This window comes from Excalfactoria chinensis, chromosome 2 (genome assembly GCF_039878825.1).
Source record: "Excalfactoria chinensis isolate bCotChi1 chromosome 2, bCotChi1.hap2, whole genome shotgun sequence".
Taxonomy (NCBI): Eukaryota; Metazoa; Chordata; class Aves; order Galliformes; family Phasianidae; genus Excalfactoria; species Excalfactoria chinensis.
The window spans coordinates 13,201,542-13,226,480 of NC_092826.1; the positions used below are offsets into that span (position 1 = coordinate 13,201,542).

The following is a 24,939-nucleotide window of genomic DNA, read 5'->3' on the forward strand; positions in this document are numbered from 1 at the left end:
TTCATGGACTTGATAGGACAAGCAGAACACTAGCTGAGAACTGCTGTTGTCCTTCAGGCTTCTAGTAATGAAGATTTCAAAGCAGCTTTGAAAAGAGGTGCCTGGCAAAGTACACCTCCATAAATGCTTTATTACCCTGTGCACCCATCATGTAGGTGATCTACCCTAAGTCATAATGGAGTTTGATTGAGGTGACATTCCCTTTTACTTCGAATTTATGCAGAAAAACTTCTCTGGAACCTTCCACAAGACCCTAGGAACTGGAGGGATGGGTATCCTGCGTGCTTAGCAAGGGAATAAAAAGACAAACACTGGAATAGGCTCCCCAGGGAGGTAGTTGAGTCACCATCCCTGTGTGTTTAAGAGCCGTTTGGATGTGGTGCTCAGGGATATGATTTAGCAGAGGATTGTTAGAGTTAGGGTACTATGGTTAGGCTGCGGTTGGACTTGATGATCTTCAAGGTCTTTTCCAATCCGAGTGATTCTATGATCCTATGACTTTGGAATTGATCTTATTCTGTAGACTCGGTTCTTTGACAAAATCATGAAGTAAATGGGTACACTACTATTCCTGCCAATTTACATTAGCGAACTCTCACATTAGATGTTCCTTGTGGGGAATAATGCACTTTTGAATAAGATAATAATCTTATTGACCTAATAATTAGGTCAATTAGAGTGTTCTGTGTATAAACTTGTTAGTTTGTTTGTCTGGATAATCTACCATAAAAGTGATTTTACAGAAAAGTATAGAGCAGTGGTGGTCTTTTTTCCATATGAGGAGGTGACTGTTTGAAGCAGAGACCTTGCTGACTTCATGTAACAGTGATTTTAGGACAGGTAGATGAAAAATGAAGGAGACAAGCTAGAAATGCTTGTAATCATCATTCTCACTTGGAGTAAGGACAAGCTGAAGTGCTCAGTGTGTGACTGGACACCACCACCTCTTCCTGCACTGTGCGTAGTCCCTTTTCCTGTACAGGGCAGCCCTTCAGCTCACTTGCCTTGAAGAGTTTTTGTGAGATCTCCTCTAATCATAGCTGAAAAATACACCTGGGGATACTCCTGGTCTCCTGCCTTAATTTCCAAACTGAGACACAGACATCTCTCTCGTGCATTTCACGTCTTTGAAGCTGCAACTATTGTCCTCCACATGCAGAGTCTCACCCTTACATTGTGACTGGTTCACACAGTTTTCTGATTTAAACAGCCACTGCTGTGAGATGAGATTTCTCAGCTAAGAGTACTGCAGCTTACCTGTTGGTGACTTACGTTGATCTGATTAACCTGTCATGTTTGCATGGGTGAGAGAGCTCAAGCTGTCTGGATGCCCTTTGCTTTTAGATTGCTGGAGCAGGGTGAGGTGGGGACAGCTGTTTGCAAAGTAGGGAGGTGGCTGAGACTGGGGGAACTCAAAAACAGCTAGAAAGTAGAGCAGTTCTTCTGTAACATCTCTAGCTGGTTTGTAGTACTGTAGTCATAGAGTCATACAATAGTCTGGGTTGAAAAGGGTACTGCCACACAGAGCAGAGCTCAGCGCTGCCCCTCCACCCCTTGTGAGGAGCTGCAGCCGCCATCAGCCTTCCCCTCAGCTCCCCTGCTCTGGGCTGAAGGAACTCGGGGTCTTCAGCTGCTCCTCATATGTCTTGCCCTCCAGACCCTTCACCATCTTTGCAGCCCTCTTTAACTTTCCTAATACATAGAAGTACTTTTTTCTAGGCTGGTCAGCTGTCCTGCTGCTGGTAGCATGTGAGCAGGTGGGAGAGGTCTGATGTGGGCTCAAGGTGCTTCTGCTGTGGGAAGTGAGAGCCTGAACCTGGCCCTCTGCAGGGATCAGTTGTTCAGTGGTGCCAGCTTCCAGCTTTTTGCAGGACCACCATTATTGTCACTGAAACAATTAATAAAGGAAGAAATTGTTCCCTAAGCCAGGACCTGACTTTCCAGCTGACTTCTTCCTGTTAGGACTTTTCTGCTCTGTTGCCACTCTGCTATATGTGATCTGTACCTTCTGTGACAATGGAAATTACATAGGTCTGGCGCAGTACAAAAACAAGCTCACATTGTTATGAGACTATTGGTAATCTCGCTGTTATTGCTTAAAAAACCCAAACAAACAAGAAAAGAGTGCGAAGCCTGTATCCTTCTTATGCCAAATATAGTATTGTTGTGAGTAAAATGTCTCTTGAATATGTCAATCTCAGAAGCATTTGTAGATAACAAATAAATTTGGTGCCAGTAATAGCACTCAGTAGTTCCAAGCTAACTTAAAATACAAGACCATGACAAACTCAAGAAAAATGGTGCCCTGCCAGGTTGTAATTGGAGTGAGAGCTATGGAGAAACAAAAGGAGTCCCATTGGAGTTGAGAGAGGCCAAGAAAGATTTTTACCATCTTGTCCAGTCCTTGAAGTAATTCTCAGCAACAATTAAATCTCTCTTTGTGAACATCAGGAACACAGACAAAATTATGAGATTATTGCAGTGAAAATAATGGGAAAAGGAAGTATTAGAATTAGGCCTTTCATGATTCAAAAGCCAGTATTGGCCTTTCAAAACACTGTCTTTCTGGCCATGTTTGCAAAGCATGTGGAAGAAGTTGGTCCTGTATGGTCAAAATCCTTCCAGAAAGAGTTTAGCTGTTTCTCAAGGAAGACATAGTACAATACATTTCTGTGATGCAAGGAACATAGATGCACTGCCCACTACTATTAAAAAAACCTTCCACTGTGTGTGATCCCTTCAGTGATACAGTTAAATAGCTGAGTCTTGTGAATGTGCTGGTGACTGCCAGTAACAGCAGATCTCATCTAGCGTTTATTATTTTAATACTGTAAACGGATACCGGCATAACATTTCTGAAAATAGTTAGCATATGCATTAAACATTATTTCTCTTTTTCCTTTTGCATTTCTAGTCTGGGACTGTGAAGCTGACCAAACCTGTGGCGTTATGGACCCAGCAGGATGTCTGCAAATGGCTGAAGAAACATTGCCCTAATCAGTATCAAATCTACAGTGAGTCATTCAAACAGCATGACATAACTGGTAAAGTATGCACTATCAGAAATATTTTACTTACTTAAGATGTCACAAATTGCTTTACTTTGTTGGTCATAGACTGTGTCTGTATACTGAGGGGTTTTTGCTAATTGTATGACTCCAGAGTTGCCAGGGCTAGAGCAGGGGGACTATCCACTGATTGGTAAGTGTTTTTCCTCTCTCTAAAATAGAAGTTTCAGATTATTTAAGGTTAATATAGTAAGGAAAGAAGTCAGTCTTTATGACGGTAAGGGCCATTTCCCATTAATTACAAATCAAAACCCCAAACGTTAAGAAATGTCTCATGAGGAAAAATGGGAATTTTTTTTTAGATTACGTTTATGTTCCTTGGGCTGGGAAGTGAGATCAGCTGATCCTCTCCCTAGGGCTGAATCAGAATTTAAGCAGCAGATTTTTTTCTTACACACATTTGTCTAACTTTGTTCTAGAAAACTGACAACGAAGAATACTTTTTGTCTCTTTATTTTAATGTTTATGGTCCTTAAAATTAATGAAGGGAATATTATTTCTGCCAGTGAAACTAATTTCTGTCCCATAAGTAGCTGGAATGTACATTGTCATTCACTTTCTTGCATGCCTTCCTTTATTTCACAAGGAGCTTCTCATTTGTATGAATTTTCCATGACTAGTCTAAAAAGTATTCATTCTGTTGTGGCTTTTCCTCCAAATATCCATAAGACATCTAAACCCCCAACACTTGCTGTCTTGTCAGCGAACCATATCATCATAGTATCATAGTATCGTGCGAGTTGGAAGGGACCTTAGAGATCATCGAGTCCAACTCCTGGGATTCGAGCCCTTCTGTGTAGCAGAGCAGCATTTCTGCCACTTGCGCCACAGGGGGGATTTGAACCCCGGGCCTCTGGTGTTGCAAGCAGCAATTCTACCACTGCGCCACCAGAGGCACACATATATTAAAAAGCATCATCATATTTTATTTTCCTATTTGTTTTATAAGTTGATATTGATCTTGTTGATCTCATTGTCTTTTTAACTCCTTTTCAAGTTTCCAGTAGTAGTATATTAACTGTCCACTTTGAGCTGACATCAGTTCAGCTGAGTCACTGGACTAATACAAATACACCTGTAACTTGGGAGTTAAATAACATTTTTACTTATATCACAGGAATTATTTCGTCTGTAAAAAGTTTCATGTGGAACATTAATTTGATCTCTGAAGTGGTGGCATGCAAAACGTGTAATTGACATTCAACCAGTGATTTCAGTTCCACAATGAAAACCTCAGTGTAACAATAATATATTGTTAACTTTTGCATGTTCATTGCCTGTTTGTGCATGTGTACTCGTCGTGTTTCAAATTTTCCACTGATTCCTTTTGTTATTCTTTCCTTTTTGATAATATGTGTGTAATTGCACACAAGGCAAATCAAACTACTAATCTTGAATCGCTATACAGCCATGAATACACACGTGCACTAATATGGGAGAGATGGTTTGTGTCAAGTTGCTAGATGTTTAATTTTTGTACCTAATCACTGCACCTATTTCCTCTAAGTCATCATCTGTTTCTCACTATCTTGAATGTAGTCCTAAGAAATGGAGTCTGCATCTTCATCTAAGTGTATAGATCTGATTGCATCCAGAGAGCTATCAGAACATTTTGAAATGAAGCTATTTTTTCTTTTCTCTAGTACTGTTTTACTATTACATTGTCTGTGTAGAATTAAGGCTTTATGAGGTGAAGTTGAAGACAATGTTTTTCATTTCAACTAAACATACACCAATAGCATTGTGGATAGGTGAAAATTCAAACTTAATAGGCCTCAATGAAAAGAGAAAATCAGAATCGATCTTGAGAGAGGTATACAGAGAATATTAGTACGAGAGTTAGAAAAGAAGTCTGCAGTTAAAAAAACAAGCAAAGAGAAAAAGAAAGAAACAAACAAAGAAAGAAAAGTAGGATTTCATGGTCCTTGTGGGTCGCTTCCAACTCAGGATGTTCATGATAACAGAAGGAGTGGAATAATGTTTGTACAGGTTTTACAAATTAGTGTGATAATGAGAGAAATGAAAACACAGGAGTGTACTTCCAGTGCTGTTTGTACTCAAATTACTTGAGATCTACCAAAGGGGCAGAACAGTAGATTTTGGGGTCAAAATAAAGTAAAACATGAAAGGAGCATGGAAACTACTATGAAGATTAAGCCAAGATAGTGTAACTGTTTCCAGATATGCTTACATAAAAGTGATGTGATTGTTGAAAATTTCTCAGGAATTATGTTGATTTTACAGGGTTCTTTGATATGGAAAAATACAGTAAAAAGGACTTGAAGAAAATGACAAGAAAAGGATATTTATGATTTTTTTGAAGATAAAACCTAAGGCCTGGTCATAAGCCAGGAAAAAAAAAACAAACAAAACTTGGACAGATTTATCTATAGGTTGTCACCTTAACCAGTGGTGTTGAAAAGCACAGTATTTTCAGTACTTGGAATGTTAGTTGCTGATTGCAGTTTATTGGGTTGGGGCAAAAATGCAAAACTAAATATCCTTTGTAGAGAATTTATAAGTTTATACTATGCCTGACAAAAACCAGCTGTAGATGTATAACAAAAAATGATCTGTTGTTACACCTAGCAGGAAAGAAGTAAACTTATATTAACAGTGGTCTCAATTATGGCCTGGATCAGTGTTCTTTCATTAGATTTCCAACATATTAAGGGCAATGGCTGATGCTTTCTATGGAGGGCAAAGTCCCTTGCACCCCACTTAGGATGGGACTTCCTCGCTGGGGAAGCTTTGTTGAAGAGGACTTGTGGGCCTGGTAGACCGGTGGGTGAAATGAGCCATTAGGGTGCCTTGGCAGATAAAAAAAAGCCATCAGAATCCTGGATAGTATTAGTAAGCACATAGGCAGCAGATACAGTGTTTGTGCTTCTTAGATTCTAGTTCTTGGACTTTGAATGTTGTTAAGACATTGACAAACAAACAAGTTCAGGTGGGCACCACCTAGATGCTCAGAGCTGGATCACTTGCAGCGTGAGCAGGGGCTTGAGTGAGCTGGGCTCGTTCACCCTGGAGAAAAGGCAACTTGCCAGGGATAAGATAAGATAAGATAAGATGGAGGGACTAGCAGGAGCCCCAGGTGCATAGAAATGTGATCAGAAACATGGGGCCGAATTTTTCATGGTGACAGTAGACTTAAGTTGAAGTGAGAGGTTAAAGCTGAATATATTAAGGAACTTTTGCCTAGTGAGCACAGTTGATATTGGAACAGGTTGTTCACAAGGTTGTGCTGTCTCCGTCCTGGGAGGATTTCAAGCCCCAGCTGGAAAATGCCTTGAGCAATATGATCTGAACTCATAGCTGACCTGCTTAGAGCAGGAGGCTGGACTGGAAATCTCCCGAGGTGCCTTGCAACCTGAATTCTCCAGTGATCCTATGATTTGCTAAGTAATTACAAGCACCTCAGAACCAATTAAATACATTTTGCAGCCAGATAAAGAAGATAAAATACAGAAAGGCCCAGTAAGAAATTGGGATAAGTTTTGTAAACACAAAATCCTTGTGATCAGTGAGTTGAGCATCTGGATGACTTATTAAGCAAATTGGTCAGAGGCTATTTGTGTTGTATTTGACCCAAAACTAGAACCAAAATAATGTGAAAGACCTACTCTGAGCAAGATCTAAGGGTTCCTTGTGTGAATATAGAAAAATAAGACAATAAAAAGGAAAGAACAAAAATGACAGCGGCCTGTGCAACCAAAAACACAATGGTAATGATATGAGCTTGTCACAAGAGGGTCTTCAGTAGATAACGACTTTTACACCACTGTGAGGGAGTGTAAAAGGTTGTTCTGACTGTACAGCCCTCTGTACCTACTTTGTACCAGTATAATCTGTGGAACAAAACTTAGAAATGACTGAGCTTTCGGTGTTTGTGTATGTCTTTGAATTTGCCAGACAGCAACAGTTCTAAATGACTAGGGAGTTCTTGAGAGGTGGGTTGTTTTTTGGCAGTATTATCCTCTAGCTTTGAAACAAATTACGATTATTGCAGTGTCTCAGAATTAAGAGGAGGAAGACTTGGCTTAGAGCTACAAGAGAATAACCATTTTTGGGAAAATGGTTCATTGACAAAGTGATAAATAAGATGTCGAAGGATCTACTTATTGATGTGTGATTTGTTGAAAGGAAGGAAGGAAAGAAACCCTGCTTCACCTCTTATTTTTACAACCTGTTCCCCAGTGTGCTAATGCATGTCTTCAGAGCATGAGGCTTTAATGCTACGATCATTAAACAAACCTCATTCTGTCAAAGCAATACCCAAGAGGTACCTTGGTCCAAGTGAAGGAATTTGATAGGAGGTACTTGAAAGGACTCAAGCCTTTTTAAATTAAACTTTTAAGGAGGAAAGGAACAGGACTCAAGAAAAACCCTTTTTAGTTTTAAAAGGAATCAGAATTTTATGAGTATTCATTAAATACCAAATGGCACCTCAGAAAATGAAGTATGAGCTGCTACTGAAAACCTACAAATAGCCTCATAATCTGGCTAATTCTGTAACCTTTTAATATGCTTGCATCAACTATTTGCCTTATACAACTATATCAACTATATGCCTTGTATTTTTATGAAATTCCTATTAAAAATATTGCTTTTAAAGACTGAACCATATATATATATATTTCATTTGATAAACGTATTTGCAAAATGTTAGGAGTATGTCACGGCAGCTGAAATATGTTATGAGCACGCTGGTGAAAGGTTGATGTTGTGATTTAAGATACTGTGCTGGAATTTGGCTCTATTTCATGTTATATTCTGCTATTGGAGAGGTTGTACTAGAGAATCCTAAGGGCCTGAGTTATTCCATCTATGTATAGAAAGGGCCTCTCTTTTATTATCATAGGATACACAGGTAAGTTACACACCGTCTCACACAACTCAGTGAGTTCTGTGCTATGAGGCATGCAGTAATGGATGGGTGAGAGGCCTGACATGGTGAACAGGAGGCTTGGGTCTCATTCCCAGCTCAGCTTCACAGCTCAGTGGGTGGGAAGGGTGATGACAAGCAGGTGGTTTTATTCACCATGTGTTATCCTCCTGATCATGTTCATCCTCCCCATTCACATTTTAGTGTCTGTACAACAGAGATAACGATGGTGGTGTTTTTAAGTAATTGCATTGTGATACATGAATAAAAGATGCTTAGGAGCCAGCTGAGTCTTCCTGTTAGCGGTCCTTTTCATTTGAAGCAACTTCTCACTTGCTGTTTCCTCCCTTGAGAAGTGATTCCAACTTTGTTATCCTCTTGTGATAGATAAGTATCACTCTGATTTGAAATATCTCTTGTGCCAGTTGCACAGTGCACCTCATGAGGCCTCATCAAAGCAAAACAAGTTCTCTTCAGGTTACCCCAGTGCTTCCCTGGCTCTGGTGCTTGACACCTGGTCCTCCTGAATCTTCACTCAAATTCTACTGTAGTTTCAGTGTAGAAGGTAACACAAACTGGCACCTTTTCTTAGCTTATTTTATTTCATATTGTTTTATTGTCCCTTATAAATGACTCATAACCAACCTTCCAGGTTATTATTGGTTGAGGACTGGTTTTATGATCAGATATAGGACTGGTTCCAATTGAAGAAGGTTCTGGGTCAAGGCAAGGTGTTGTAGGAAGTACTTTAACCTCCTTTAAAACATGATTCAAGTTTTGTTTACCATTATTTTCTTTGGTTACAAATCTGTGACAACTTGAACGATCCTTCACATGCTCAAACATCTCAGAAAGCATCATCTTTATTTACAGAAAAAGAAATTGATTTTGATAGAAACAAACAAAAAAAACAACCGTCACTGTTTCCAAAGGGAGGGTAATTCCAATGAAACGTGAATTATCTTCCTTGTTTTGCACACGACCATTCTCTTTGGCACAGTGGACTTCCCAGTTAGTGCTTATCTGATGTTGGTCAAGGCCAGCTTGGATGGGGCCCTGCGTAACCTTATCTAGAGCCTGATATAGTGGCTGGCAACCCTGGCCACGGCAAGGAGGTTGGAATTAGATGATCTTTGAGGTCCTTTCCAACCCAAGCAATTCTATGATTCTATAGTTTGTAGAAATAGCTTCCATCTCCACCCCACTCTGTGAAACCCTTCCCTTCTCCATGGTGCAAGGGGTAAGCTAGCCTTGTCCACAGTCTCTTTTGCCACTTTTCCCTGCACTTTCTGGGAGGTCTTAGCAGCACTGTTGGTTGGTGGGCTGTCAGATCAGTCCAGACTGTTTTCATCTGCAGTTTAAAAAGCAAAATTACTGTTTCACGCTGGAAAAAGCTTTTATTCTGCTCTCTGGATAAGGTCAGTCTTCTTTGCAGCATTCTTCGTGCAGCTGTGATGCTTGTGCTAGAACATGTGAGGGACTAAAGAGTTCTCCCTGTTTCATACTTGGCTGCTTTCAGACTTTTAACATGTGGAATACATCAAAGAGCGATGACTTTGGGATAAGGCTCCAGTTTGCATAATATTTTGCACAGAAAATAGTATCAGGAATATTTTAATGTAATCTTGTGTTTATATAGCTTCGTATGTATTTAATTGAAAGAAGTTGGATAGACCAAATGGTTGGAAAGTGGAAGTATTTTCTTTTCATTTTTTCATAATACTTGTTGTTGATAAAAGAACTTCTTTTGTGGAAGGTATTGTCTTTTGTATCTGAACAGTGGGTCGGGCTTTTCAGTCAGATTGTGAAATATATAAGGAACTCCCAGAAGGCAGAATCATATTGCACCCATGTTGCAACTTGGAATTGTTCAGATAGTGCTCCGATATTAAAATATTTATTTTTTTCCTGAGAAGTTTTCTGTATGAAAAATAATCTCTAGAGTACTATGGCAGAGACAGGAGACTGCTTTTAAACTGGCTGCCCTGACAAGGTCTTTGTTGCTAAGCCAACTTGCTGCTCGTGCATAGAGGAACCAGGCCCTATTTATGTGCGCACAGATCAAGTCACTCAGTGATGGCGTGGAGCGATGATCTCTGCTTACGCAAAGTGGTGGGGAGCGTTCCATTATTTGCTGTATAAAGTCACATGCAGAGGAAGTTGTGTCACTTTGTTGTTTTATTAAAAGGAAAGGGAAGTTGCCAAAGGGCAATTGAGGCATTTTTGGCCTTTCTTGTCAATGGCTTATTTATGTTACTACTTTGCTATATAGCACACTTGGAATTAATGATTTCCATTTTCATCTTCTATTATCAGATGTGTGAGCTGCTCTGCAAGTCGTTGATGAATGTTTTACACTCTCTTGTTTGATGTTTCCTGGATCTGGTTGCTTTGCTTGGGTATGCTCTCTCTACTTGTAACCACCTGGGAAGATCTCTCATGGTTTCAATAAATGACTTTTCTACAGCATACTCGAAACTGAATTGCACTCTAGCTGCCTCTTTTCCTTTTCTGTGCCACTGTAGAGGAATTCAGTAAAAGCCATGGTAGCTGTGTTTGCTGTAGCTTTTACACCTTCCTGATGTATAACAGAATCCAAAACATTTTTAGAATTGAAAATATGGTTTTGGCCCTTGAGCCCCAGGTTTGAAATTCTCTAACAGCTTAGCCTTGGGCAGGTTATTCTGTACCTTTGGAGTGTGATTGTTTAGGTGACAGGAGAGAAAAGAGCATTGCTCTTCATTTGAAATAGTGTTTACTTGCACTCAGTCCTCAGTACTTAGACCTCAAGCACTGTCAGAATTAATGTTTCATAATTGCATACAAGAATAATTGGATTATTTCTTTCCCCTAACACTATTTTTTGGCTTTTTTTTTTTTTTTCCATTTAATCTCGTTCTTTTTGCTTTAGTCAACTTCTGCTAACTAGAGATCTTACCATCTTTCACCCTTCTCCCTAAAAGATCTGTGTTACCCATTCCTGGATCCACTGTATCCTCCAAGAAAACACAGATTCACATTAGTATCATTTAAACTCACTTCCAGAACTTCTCACCTTGGCAGCTAGTTTCAAAATCAATTTCTGTTTCATACTCAGAAGGGAACTAAAAACGTGAATTGGGTAAGATACAGAAAGCTGTATCAAAACCTATTTCAGGAACTCTTGAACCTTATTGTAAAGCTTGGTGATATTTCCTGGCTTGCCGATAAGGCTGCACAGCGTGTCTGCAAGAACTGAACACTGATTGTGATCCATTGACAGAGCCAAAAAGCTTAGAAGCTACTGATTTAGCCTTTGGGTGCTTACCCTATCTATCTTAGGTGACTCAGGCATCCAACTTAAGTGTGATTTAGAAGGCCAAGGGTAAATGAGTAAATTATTGAAGGAATCAATTGAGAGGCAAGGCATGCCTTCAAACAGATGAATTTAGTGAACTTAGAGAAAGGAGTTATAAAAACAACCCTTTTATACTCACCCAATTTCCTTTGTCCACTGCCACTTGTTTTGGAGACAAAAGGAAGAAAAAGGCTTTACCATAGTGCCCTTCACATGTTCTTGAACAAAGTGTGTCTTTGATCAACTGTTTTTTTCGTTAGGTGCATCAGATGAGTATTGACTACTTTATTAATAGTTCTAAGAGTTTGCCAAATAATAAAGCTCTACCCTTTCATTTCATTTCTCTGGAAGTTCTCTTTCTACAGGTTTTTGCAACCATCGCCACTTGTTAGCGATTAGGTTATTACTTGACTATGTTCCTTGATCACTAGGCTGTCTGATACCGAAGCTAGGCAGGGAGAAGCACTGTTATTACCTAGAGATCTCCAAGGAGCAGCTTGAAGCCTTAGAAAGTGGCATTGTTAACTCTGAGCACACTTCTTTATTTCCCTCTTTTATGTCCCTCTTTGCTTAATGCTGATGAAGTACTTCAGTATGGTGCATAAATACTTGGAGTCTTTAGCTGAAATGGACGGAGTCCTCAATTTGGAACTGAGCATGTAATATTTAGGCCTTCCTGTGAACTGTTGATTCCAAGTATTGTGCCTTGACCAAAGTCTCAGTCAGTGTAATTCTTCAGTGCTTTTTAAAGATTCCTGCTCTACCTGTTGATTTGGGAACTTATATTTACAACTTAACTATTGTATAATATATATACAATATATTATATTGGCACTTCCGGGTTCTCATTTACAGTACAGTTAGGCTTTTCTGCAGCATTTTAGAAGTTCTGATTCCTGTTTCAGTTTGGAATCAGGCCAAAAATGGGAGATTCTGGATGATCTTCTTTCAGATTACTTGGGCTGTAGCCTGGGAAGGGGTATTTATCTTCTTGCTGTGCAGACATTAAGTCAATTTTATGGCTCAGTTGTAGGTAAGGAAAATTTAGATGGGGAAAACTTAAGTGATTAAGCTGAGGAGTTGTTAGAGGACCTTACAATTCTTCACTTTGAAGAAGTGAATTAATTTGCTGCTTAGTGGGTGTGTGTTTGTGATATCAGTGAGCAGCTAAAGCTGATTCTTTATTTCAGCTTGTTACTTGCCAGCATGTGCTATTCATGATATGGGGATTTAGTTTTAATGTAATCTTATAATTATTTGGCAGTGTTCCCCAGTCTAATAACACAGTTAGCCTAATGATGAAATGCAGAAGGAAGCTCTCCTGAAATCCCAAAGTCTTGGATGTGGTGTCTTCCAGGTTTGACTTCTACTGGGACGCAAGCAAGCAAGTGCATGCTCAGTCTCACACATCTGATCTATCTGTAACCTATGCTATTCCTTCTTCCTCTTCAGACTTCAAGCATTGTCTAACAGCCGGGATCCTCCAGACAATTATGCTGTGATTCCAGCTTCTCTGCTCTTCCTTTTTTTCCTTTCTTTATTATTCTTGTTTTTTTAATGTATATACATAGCCAATGAATCCTCTCTTGCACCATATCTCCAGCAGATGAATTCTTATCTTAAATTTTGCCCTTAGTTGAGTTTCCTACATTCTTTTCTGCCTTCTGTTTGTTGTTTTTTTTGTTTGTTTTTTTTTTTTTTTTCTCTCTGGACTTCCTTGCAAGATTCTTATGGAATTGCAAACAAGAGCTGGACTTGCTCTGTGTAAATGTTCTGTGCCCAGAATTCCTCCAGTGTCACTGGGTGAAGGGCAATGGCCATACATAATCTTCAGTACTTTCCAAGTGTATCCAGGTTGACGTTCACGAAGAAGTGGAAATGCACCTCGGGAAAGTGTTGGTTTGGTTTGGTTTGGTTTTCTTAACTCTTTGTTAAGTTTGTCTTTGTCCAAAACTTGAACAAAAGATTTTAAACAGCCTGAAGAGACCTGATTCTCGCTATCCCACTGTGCAGTGTGGTAGAAATACTTTTCTGTCGTTCAGGAAGGACGGCAGTGGTTTATTGAGATGCAGTGCAATAATTCTTCCTTCCTCAGGGGGGAGCTTACACACCAGCTAACTGATACCCAATCTCCACTTTCAGATTCTGCTAGGCTGTATTTTCAGCAACTTTATGGTACTGTATTGGGAACATGTTGTCCAATCTAAAGCACAATTACAGCAACAACTATAATTAGCTACAGTAGGCTTTATCCCAACAGAATGTCCACATTTGTGCAATCTCGAGTCAGTGACAACTGCACAGTGATCTGTGTAGGACAAGCCAGTCCTTAACTCCCAGTTTTCCATCCCTTCAAATTTGTAGACCATTGCTTGACAGCTGCTAATTTTTTCTTGTCTTTCTTTGAAATTGATTCAGTTTTTGGAATTATCAGCCCAGCCAACTGAGCCTTTTACAGAGAACAAAGGGACAGGAAGAAAAAATACTCCTCCCTACCACCACTGTATTCCAATAAAAGTAAAATCCACAGTTCTTTTTCAGTACTTGAGCTGTTAGAAAAAAAAAAAGGTGGCTTCTGAGAGTCAAGATTTACCAAGGGAGTAGCTTTCAGTGAAAAAAAGTGCCATCCACTGGAAATTTGTTATATAGTTAATTGAACAGGTCAGAAAGTCTGACCGGGTCTGGTACAGTGTATCTGACACTGAGCTTTATCCTTATTGTTGAGTACACAGCAGAAGGAAGTCGCAAACACCTGGCTCTTTTAGCAGAGATGTAAGGGCCCAGCATTTCCCTCTTGAATTCAGTGGAAGGAGCTCTTGGAACTGAAAAAGGACTGGATCCTGCTCGAGCCCTTCCTGCATTCAGGAACTGATTTTCAGCCCTTGGCCCAACAGGATCTGCATGCCCTGTAAAGTCGTTGTCTGATTGATTCCTCAGATCTTTGTAGTGACCAACACTTTAACTAAAGCAGCTGTCTGTCCTTCTGTGTGCAGCCACTTGCTTCTGAAGAAGAGGAATCCAGTGTGAGAAACTTGAGCCTTTTGATCTTTGTTATTTATGAACAGGAATACTACAGATACAAATGTGAGCCTAGGCATGCACAAAAAAAGCAGGTTCTTAAGCCATTTTGGCCTGCAACATGAACACCTAAATTAATCTATGGACCTTCTTAATCAGTTGTGCCTACAGTGCATCTTTAAAGTAAATATATACTGTCTTTCCTCCCCCCCAAGACTTCTTTAACCTTATTTAGCCTAGAAGTTAATACTGGAGGTCAACTTGGTTATGCGGCAATAAACATTAAGTGGTTAACCTCAGAAAAAACTTGGGATCTCCTGTTCTGATGGCATATTAGAGATGTTCTGCTCATACTGAACTGAAGTGGCTGAGATGCATTCTGCTGTGGATCTCAGTCATCCAAGACTACATGTATTTACAGCAGAAGCAGGGTTAAAGGATAACACACAAAAAGGATGTTAGGATGTGAGCTATCCCACAGAAGCCTCGAGAAGCTCAGAAGTCTCCAACGCACTGGGCTGTACAGACCTCACCCTGTTCTCCAACATCACTGCCTGAAACACGGAGCCATTCCTGCCCACCAAGATAAGCCTCCAGCTTCCACAGATTAAAAATGCTTCTTCTTAATCACTGACTAAAAAAATAGAAATGCTCCCTAGAGGGGAATTGGAGGATCTGCTCTGTTTTCTGAAATGCAGAACAATGATACAGTTGAGGAAATGTGTATTTTTTGTCAGCGTGCCATGTATTCACGATAGGCTGTCAGTGCAATCCCTGTACCGTCAACTGTTCTGACAGGACACCTGCATCTTACTGTGCTGTGGTTAGAGGAAGATCTTTCACAGAAGTATTTGATACCAAAACCAGGTTTCTGTATTTAAACTTTGGTTTCTGTGTTTGCAGGTACTGTTGAGTGCAATGAATTGCAGAATTGAGGTGACTTATTTGTTCGCAGACCAAAATAGCAAATCCTGGAGTTATTTGTGTTGCCAGTGTCCTGCTGAAACCATCTACTACTGCCCCCCTCCCCTCTCCCACTCAAGGAGTGTCAGCTAGAGCAGATTGCCCAGGGCTGGGTCCAGTTGGGTTTTGAATATCTGCACAGATGATCTCTTTAGCTGAGGTTTTTCTCAACTATAACTTTGATGTATGTTTTTAGTGTTTATTTTGCATAGACTACATACATTCTATCTTGTAGCGTTTGCTTTTGACCTAAATCTAACAGCTCAGAACCTGAAGATCGATTAGTAGGGTTATTCAAAAAACAGTGCCAAATGTAGAACGATCTCGAATGGCTTATGAGGAAGTGTTTGTTACGTGCTCTATTTTTTTGTTGCTGTTGTGAAGTATAAACAGTGTGTGGAGATATGCCAGCAATGTGACAATCTGTTAGGAGCATATCACATCTATAAAGTACTGTGATCCAATCCGTTGTCAAGCACTAGTTAAACTGTGGTGCTAAAATGCCTGTGTCCATTGGTTTATGAATGCTATATGCATGTAGATAAAGCTTGTCATATACTGGCTTATCAAAAACAAACAAAAGACAGCTTGACTGTGATGAATGTCACCTGTAACCTTTATCCTAAGCTAATCTACTTCTGAATTTGCCATTCACAGATGTGCACAATCCCTTTTTATGTCACATTAAGCCACATTCAAACCCGTATCATACTGACTCAATCCAAGTCAGTCTCACAGAGAAAGCTTCTTTCTTTTCAGTAACGATGCTCTAGGATTTTGTTCTTTTTGTTACACTCAACACAAGGAACTACAGACCTGTTAGCCTCTTGCCAATTCTGCCAAAATAAAGGAACAGTTAATTTAGGTTTCTGTCGACAAAGAATGGCATTGTATAGTTAATACCAGTCATCTTGATGACCAACCTGTCAAACTAACCTGATACTCTTCTCTTTTCTTTCTTTTTTTCTTTCACATTGGCAAGGTTACAAGCTGAGTAGTTATGGGTCCCCATGTAGAATATAGTATACTTATCCCCCGAAGCATACAGTGTAGGATTATGTGACATCTTAATTAAATACTTGCCTTTTAATTTGTACACTGTGTGCTGGAGTCTGGCTGGTTTGTGGGCAGATGCCCATACACGAGGCGATGCTAATGAACAGGGGCATTACTGGTGTCCCATGCACTGGTCATGCAGCATCACCTGGACTTTGTGCTGGTAGCCTAAGATTATGGTTAGGTGCAGTAGCCAACAATTAGCAGGGCAGGTTGGTGATACAAGTGTGGTGTAAATAACTGAGTATAATGGTCCTGGCAAAATGTGTATAAATCTAGCCAAATATAGTGCAGTATCTGAGAAATCCCTTTTCCCTGCAGGGATACCCTCCCACCCCTTGGAAAGCAGGCTGTCAGAGTAGAAAATGAATTAGGGGTTTTGTAGATAGCTGTGTTACTTGTACACCCAGTGCAATGCTAATGGGACTAATGTAATCTCTGGTTCTAGAAGTCATATTGAATAGTAGGGACTGTTGTAATGTACACAGGTCAGGTCACTTAGGGTTTTACTAGGATACTGTGTCCAGTTGTAGCATTTGAATTCCAAGAACAGCTAAGAAATAGATGGAAGGAGGAGCCCAGCTTTTTTCCAAGCCTGGAAGATGAGCCTCATGTTGTCATGTTACAGGAGATGAAGCTGCTGAAAGGAAGGTTGATAGGTGACTCGATAACTGGGCACACAGACTTTGCAGGACAACAGCATACGTTCAAAAGCTGAAATTGGAAGCCTGAGTGATTTGGTAATAAGAAAATGAATCCTGTCTTTGCAGGTCATTCAGCAGCAGAGCTGTTTGCTAGGAAAAAGGGCAGACGCTGACAGAATTGAGTTTTTAAAAGGTGAGATAGATGGGTGGAAAAATTCTTGGTAGGCATGTGTACATGCAGCACCCGGGCTGCATGATGCTGCACGATCACAGCCATCCTTTAGCAGAAACACCTGCAGTCTCTAGACTCCGATGCACTCTACAGCTTCTGTGGTTTTGCTTTTCTGTTTTGTGACAGTCTAGGCTTTCAGAAACAAAGGCCCCTGGGAAGCTCAAATGAGGCTTGAAAGAAACACCCTATTTTGTGTGAGAAACCTATTAGGAAAACTCCAAATGAAATAATCTGCCAGTTACCCACTGTATGTGCAGTCTACAAGTGATTTTTCCTACTTGTTCAATCTGCATATCAGACTAAGTCTAGGGTAAAACTTCTGATATAAGGACAACTTATCTTTGTGTTGCCACATTGTGCAGCGTGCTGCTAGATGTGTCACTTGAGAAATATTAATGTTAGGGATAAGTACCTGCACTTAGGGAACGACATGGTAAAATCAGTCAGTAACTCGTATGTGTAACACGTGCTCTCCCAGCAGCTCTTCTAGGGCTTGAATCCGTTGTGTTTTCTGTGTTTGACCAGATAGAGCGTTAGAATAGATTGATGTAGTACAGAACAGTTAATTCAGAGGTTTAAAATCATCATCTTCTTGTAGAAACTTCTTTTGACTTCAATTTTGTAAATTTACTAAATGGGGTATATGCAAAAATGACATTTCTGAATAGTTTGTTGCATGTTTTCTGTGAGTCTAGTGAGATCACTGAATGACAGAATCATTTGAGTTGGAAAGGATCTTTAAAGGTATCTAGTCCAACTCCCCTGCAATGAACAAGGATACCTACAGTGATGTCAGGGTGCTCAGAGCATTGTCCAGCCTGACTTTGAGTGTCTCCAAGGTGAGGCATCCATCACCTTTCTGGGCAGCCTGTTCCAGTGTCTCACAACTCTTACTGTAGAAACTTTTTCCCTACCTCCATCTAAATCTTCCATTTTAGTTTGAAATCATCTCCCTTTGTCCTATCACAACAGGCCCTATTAAAGAGTCTGTCCTTTCTTGTAGCCACTCTTTAGATACTGAAAGGTCTCTCTCAGGTCTCCCTGGAACCTGTTCTTCTCCAGACAGAACAGCCCAATCTCTCTCAGCCTGTCCTCAATGGGAAGTGTTCCACCCCTTGGATCCTTTTTGTGACCTTCCTCTGGACACGCTCCAGCAGCATCATGTCTCTTCTGTACTGGACGCAGTACTCCAGATGAGGCCTCACCAGCACAGAGCAGAGGTGCAGGATCACCTCCCTCACCCTGTTGGCCACACATCTTTTGATTCAGCCCAGGATACAGTTGACTTTTGGGGCTGGGAGGGCACATTGCTGGCTCATGTCCAGCTTACCATCCACCAGTACACTCAGGTCCTTTTCAGGAGGGCTGTGCTCTATCCTTTCGTCCCTCAGTAGTAATAGTGGAGATGCAAGACCTCACACTTGGCTGTGTTGAACCTCAGGAGGTTCTCCTGGGCCCACAAATTCTAATACATACTCACATACCTGCCATTCTGTTTTTAGGTATCACTTCTGTATGTGATTTCCTATATAGATTATTAATACCATAAGTTTTCCATGTTTATTTACATATTCTTTTTAGATCTGGTAAACATTTGTTGCCAAAACTGTATTTGATGCATTTTTATTGGGGCAGATACCAGACCCTACAGCCTGCTTGGAGACTTTGACTTCTGGAGCTGTTACCTGGGAGTTGCTTTAAAAAGCACTGTAGAATAGGTAAATTATCTTCAGTCAGATGACGCATTTCTTTACAGTTGCAACATTAGAAGTGGTTATCCCACTGTCATAACACTGATAGTGAAAATAATTAATTGTCTGAAGACAATTTCTTCTAAAGGCATAAAACTTCAACTATTTTTTATTTATTTTTTTTTCAAGTTCAGAAATGTATGGACATCAATTGCCATAGCCTTGATCTGATCAATAGAAAGATTTAAACTGTAGTGTTAACCTTGGCCTGCATACGCTACATAAAGCAGTGCCATTGAAATTCCTCATCCATCTCTGTGTTGCTGAGGTGGGACCTGTAGCTGCAAAATGCAGACATCAAATCTATCTAAAGAGAAGCAGTGGTAGCCCGTGTTCATCCAGTTTTTTTTTAGGTAGGAGTATATTTAAGCTGTCTAAATTCCACAGCTTCTATTTTCAGTGCTTGGGGCTTCTTTTGTTTTCAGTAGACTACCTAATCTCATAGTCAGACATTTTGTAAAAGCTGTTCAAGGATTTAGATTGTAAAGTTAGGCTGTTATCTCTGCTGTTCATTCAAAAAAAGTAATTCAAAGGTAGTAGGCTTCCAGAAGATTTTATCTTGATGCTTGAATTTTCTTTAATTAAAATAAAATGGTTACCTACTCCAATTGAAGTTGAAAGAATACTTTCATCATAGAACTAAGCAGCTCTGAACAAGACTTCTTTTTTCTTTGTCTGTCTGCTTGTCTTTTTTTAATTACGACAGGGCTGAACTGATCCTGGATTGTCCGAGTCAAATGCCCCGTACCTTTAATAATCAGTTTCAGAATTGTACATCTGCACTAGTGTAGCATGACACAGCTTTGCATGAACACAGCTCGCAGGCTGAATACAAAGGATTGTGTGGAGCGTTCATGAACAATCTTCCCTCTGGGCTGTGAGGTAGGGAAGGGATGGCATGTAACAAGGGAGGGATACTCAGCACATGTGCACTTGCAAACTACAGTGTGAGCTTTTGGTGTTGAGCAGCACTGACTCCCAATGCTGAATTCAGTGGATCTGTTTCTGACTGCTTATGGCATTACAGGAACATATGATGGTTCCAATCTACTACAGGGACTGGTGGACAACAAGGGTTTCATTTTTGCCAGTGGAATTCACAGCAACTGGCTGACAGTAGGGGAAGTCTCTGTAGTCTTCTGTTTCAGATACTGATGAATGTCTGTTCAGGAGACTGCAAATTCTGGCTCAGTTTTTGGTTGGACTGGGACCTTTCATCAATTTGTGCTCAGTCTTTCAGTCCTTCTGTTGCACAATCTTCTTTTTGCTGCCTGAACTCCAGCAGTGGAAATCTTTAGAAGTTCAGGAAGGACAGTTTTTATTCTCCTATTGTATCTGGCTCCAGAAAGGTGCTCCCTGGCTTGGTTGATTCTGTCCTGTAGCCTAAGTCGATGCGTGCACAACAGCCTGAAACTATTTTCTGAGTTAGTCTGCTGAATGCTTGCAGACTGAAATTGCAGACAAATTCAGATAGATTTTCATGAAGACAGTATGTTGGCACAAAGGCTTATTTTCAAGTTTTGCTTTCGAATTAGAAACTGTGGGTTTTTTCTTCCTTTCAATAGCAATTTCTTTTAACAGAACGGCAAGTATTTTCTCTGACCTTGTATTGAAATACATTGACATTCTGGCAAAAGCAATTAAGCCTACCAAAAATCAGTCTGATGCAAAATAACTGATGTGGAAATTTTCAGCCTCAGTGGTTGTGATTCTGCAACACTTGATGATTATGGAAGGTGTCAAGCAGCTATAATCATAGTCATCAGCACCTGTGTTGTATGCATGTACCAAAACATGCATTTGGTCTCCCTTGTTGGGAATGTATGCAATCCCTAATTGTTATGAGTTCGGCCATGGTTTCAGCTACATTGTACCTTTCTGAATGTGAAAGGAATGTCTGTCTAGAGGGGCTGCTGCGATTCTGCAAATCAAGCATATACCATCAGGAAAGCTTTCAATTTCTTATTTCTTTGCTTTATATAAAGATTAATTTGTTGATCTAGAAGTCTATTATCATTCCTTCTATAGAAAAATAATTATCAGTACGTTTAATTTCATATATTTTCTGTGCATTGTGGTCATTTTCATGGGCTCACTGAAACCTCAGTAAACATGATATTCAAATGTAATCTACGCACCTCTTTAAAGCATCAAACCAACTGTGGTTATGAGTATTCTATATCAACATGCATGTGGCCTGGAATGTTGCCTTTGTCCAAAAGCAGTGCCTAGGGAAGAGTGTGACAACAGGACAATCATATGTCACGTTTACTTCTAATACCATCCTGACCTCCAGCACTTTGTGGTTCACTGTCTTCCACAGAGCAGGTTGACTCCTGTCTTTGAGCAGACATTGTATGAACGCACAGCCAGAATCTCGGTGGTAAATGTGTATGAGTAAAGGACAGAGGTGAGAGTACTCATGCTACCAAAACACTGGTATTCTCTGATTTCTAAGCTCTGAACAGCTCAGCTTTGATATTTATTAGACTTTTCATGTGCTCAGTTTTGTTTTATACTAGGGGTGATGAATGTTTTAAGGAGGGAGGGAGTAATAAGGATGTTAAAAACAAATAAATAAAAAAGCACAACAACGAAACAAGATAGAGTAGAAATCTGTGTGCCTCCTGTGTTTGCAGCTTTTGTTGATGCTTAGTTAATGTTTCAGTTGAAAAACAAATCCTCAAGACTATCTGGTGGCACAAATATTTTTATCGCCAAAAATGAAACCTAGTTGAGCACAACATAACCCTGTATGAGTCTGTTTCATCTGCTATATGTGATGCATATTTGTGGCTTTTAAGATATTCCTATCAACACTGTTGGAAGACTGCTTTGAAAAACTTGCAGCATTTACTTACGCACCCCTATTGCTGCGTACAGCTCTGACCTTCACATACACCACTTCTTAAGGACACAGCCTTTTCATTCTTGTGTATGTGATGGATAATGCCTGGCTTTCATTTCCCTAATTGACTGTTCATTTCTACCAGGTGTGCTTCAGGACTAACTCTGATTGTTTGTTTTACTCCTTTAAGAGAGAACTAGTAAGCCGTCAGTAAAGTTAGGCTGTCTGAACATTTACTGTGTCTTCTGGAATGCCAGATGTCAGAATGCAGCTTACTGCATAAGCTGGAAACCTTATCTCTTCTTCAGTGTCGTCCTGAAAATTTAAGGCAAAGTAGAATATGGTTCCTCATATCCCATCTGAGTGAATCCTTCAGTAGTGAGCAAGTATCTGCTTACTCTCTATGTAAGCAAAGTCAAGCTAAACAGCATTCACTAAATCTTGTACAGTCTATTGCTGAGTTGCAAAAAATGCTGGGAACTGTTACACCAATATGATCATCCATCTGGCAGAAAAGAAATGCTGCAAACTGCAGTGCCATTAACACTTCTGGATGGAAAAAGCTCTGATGTGTTAGATCCACTCTATACCTCAATGAATTGTCTATAGTAAAAGAATGGTGCAAACCAAACAGTCACGGTCTGAAACATGCGCTTGTACAAATCTGTAATTATAATTGGTAGTGAGAGACTAGGGGAAGCAGTATCTTTTGATAGTATCTCTCAAAAATATATCAACATGATTAAGTGGCTTTCCTAAAGAATTTGAGGGCTTGCTAATTCTAGTGTGATTTGGAAAAGAAGAAATGCAGCTTGCTTTGTTTCCTAAATTAATGGCTTTCTCTGGGCGCAGAAAAGTGAAGTTGCCAAATTTGACCTTGGACAAGAATCAGAGCTGAGTTATTGAGCTTCTTTTGTTTTATGTGAACCACAGTGACCAGTCTTGTAATTCTCCTCTGCGGGAGGTTATTGAAAAGTGCTGGAACTGATTTCAACTGCAGTGACCCAACATGGACAACAAATTAGTTAGACTTGACTTTGGATTGTTTTGCACCGCCATGCCTTTTGTCCATAAACTTTGCATGTCATCTGGTTGTCAAGCCACGCTGGAAGTGGGTTAGTTTAGCAGTGGGTTGGATTTGCCCTCAGCAAAGTAGACATGGATGTCCTCCTGCCCTCTTCCAATTCTTGCAAGCTTACTATGTTTTCTAACTAGTTTCTCAAAGCTTATACAGTCAGTAGAACAGCATCTGTTTACAGATTGATGTGTTTTCTCCTGCTCCAGGGACATCCAGACAGGGTTTCATCTATAGTTTTAAATACAGGTGTGTGGTTGTTATTATCCCGTGCAGCTCTTACTTGTGGGAAGATCACAAACCTTTGTCTGGATTACTCTCCAGCCATGCCCCATGCAGCTGTGTTATGGTCGTGTAGTGGCAATGCTTGGAGTAATTGACCACTGGAGAAGGGAGCTTTATCTCTGCCAGCTACCCAGCAGTAGCTTAAGAGAGATATAAAAGCAGGAGTTAGGACACGTGCTAAAGAAGTGGACAACCAGGGTTCTCTCTAGTGCCTTTGTAAAATGGAATAGCTGTGGTTAAACTATACTGCACTGACTGTTGGCACTCAGCAGTATGATGAGTTGTGTGATGCTTTACTTCCTGGAATCCAGCTTCAAGTGTCTGCAGAAATGAAGGCAAACTTAAACTACATTTCTTTGTTACTTCTTTCTTGTGAAGGAATTCATTGTATAATTTGCCTGTTTAAAAGCACTTGCTGTTGTTGACAAATCGTTTTTTATGGAGTTGCAGACAAGTATAGGAGTAGTTTGCTTATATTAAGGGTTGTATGTATATTCGGTTGGAGTAGATGATCTTGGAAGTCCTTTCCAACCTTGATGATTCTATCCAGCATACATTGTTGGATGTCCATGTGCTTCTGAAGCTTGCAGTGGTGTCAATAACTTGTGTCCAGATCCAGGTCTGGTCACCTGCTGACCTAGATTGAATCTTAGGAATCCTCGAGGATTCCAAGTAAGAACAAGCCGAATTCTGAGCTGTAGATCTCCACTGGAACTGATCACATTTCCAATTCCTGTAAGTACTTAGGACTACGTAGAACTAGAATTTAATGGGAGGAGAAATAATGTATAAATACTGCCTTTCTGCTGCATCACCACTGGGCTGAATGTGATCGCTATGCTAGAGAAGATGCAAATTCTCTGCTCCTCTCTTAAAGTGATAATAGAGCTCAGGAAAAATTATACTTATTTGTCTTTCCATTTGTGTGATTTTTCACCACAATCCAAAAATAATTATGAAGGATTTTTAAAAAGCCCCAACATTATCACCCAACTAAAAGAGTTTAACAAGGGCACCAGAGATAATTTGTGCTTAATTTTTCATTGCTGTATCAACATGAGAATACAGAATCTTTGGTGGTAGAGAGAAATTTCGCCTCCTTAAGCAAAAGCTGTTCAAGTTCTGCGCAGCCTTATGACTCTTCAGTAAAAACGTTTTAATGTGCACAGCTGTCATGTTGGTATACAATTCATTTTTGAAATTAAAAATAATATCAGGGCATTTAGTTACATTTGTTATTTGATGGCTTTATAAACCTCTCTTTTTGTTTTGAAATACTACTGCCCTAACATCCAGGCAGGCCTTGTAACAGATGCAGAACAAGGACTATGTGGAAACTTTGTAATAAACAACTTACTGAAGTTATAAAGTATGAACAAAAGCTTGAATGCCTCAGTTATGATAGGCACTTTGCATGAGTTCACACATAGGTAGGTGAGTGCACGTGAGGCTCTGAAGCGTGCAATATTTTACTTTATCACACAAGGAAAATTTCTTATCTGAGAAAATGCATTTCCCACAAGCTGCTCCTGGGTTTGAAATAAGAGTCTCCTCTTTCTTTAATCACTTCATTTCATAGAGGCTGTTCCATGTAACTGAGATTATCTGGTACTCCATGTTGAAGTGCAGGTTTCTCTTGCTTTCAGAATGGCTGCATTGCAGAAGTCAGTTTAAGCAAGAAAAGAAACATTTCTGTGTTAAGAGCCTGGATAGCTGGGTGCTGATCTATTCTTTAGCTCTTTAAAAGCCATTTTCTCCAATCATTCTGAGGCTC

The 24,939-nt window shown here is 40.0% G+C and overlaps 1 protein-coding gene across 1 annotated transcript in view; it reads left to right on the top strand.

The window, feature by feature from the left end:
* SAMD12 (sterile alpha motif domain containing 12) overlaps window positions 1-24,939 on the top strand; it is a 162,906-nt gene that overhangs the window by 37,109 nt on the left and 100,858 nt on the right. The window contains exon 3 of the mRNA XM_072328068.1: window positions 2,915-3,044. Coding sequence (XP_072184169.1) covers window positions 2,915-3,044 — 130 coding nt within the window. The remainder of the gene's footprint in view (window positions 1-2,914; window positions 3,045-24,939) is intronic.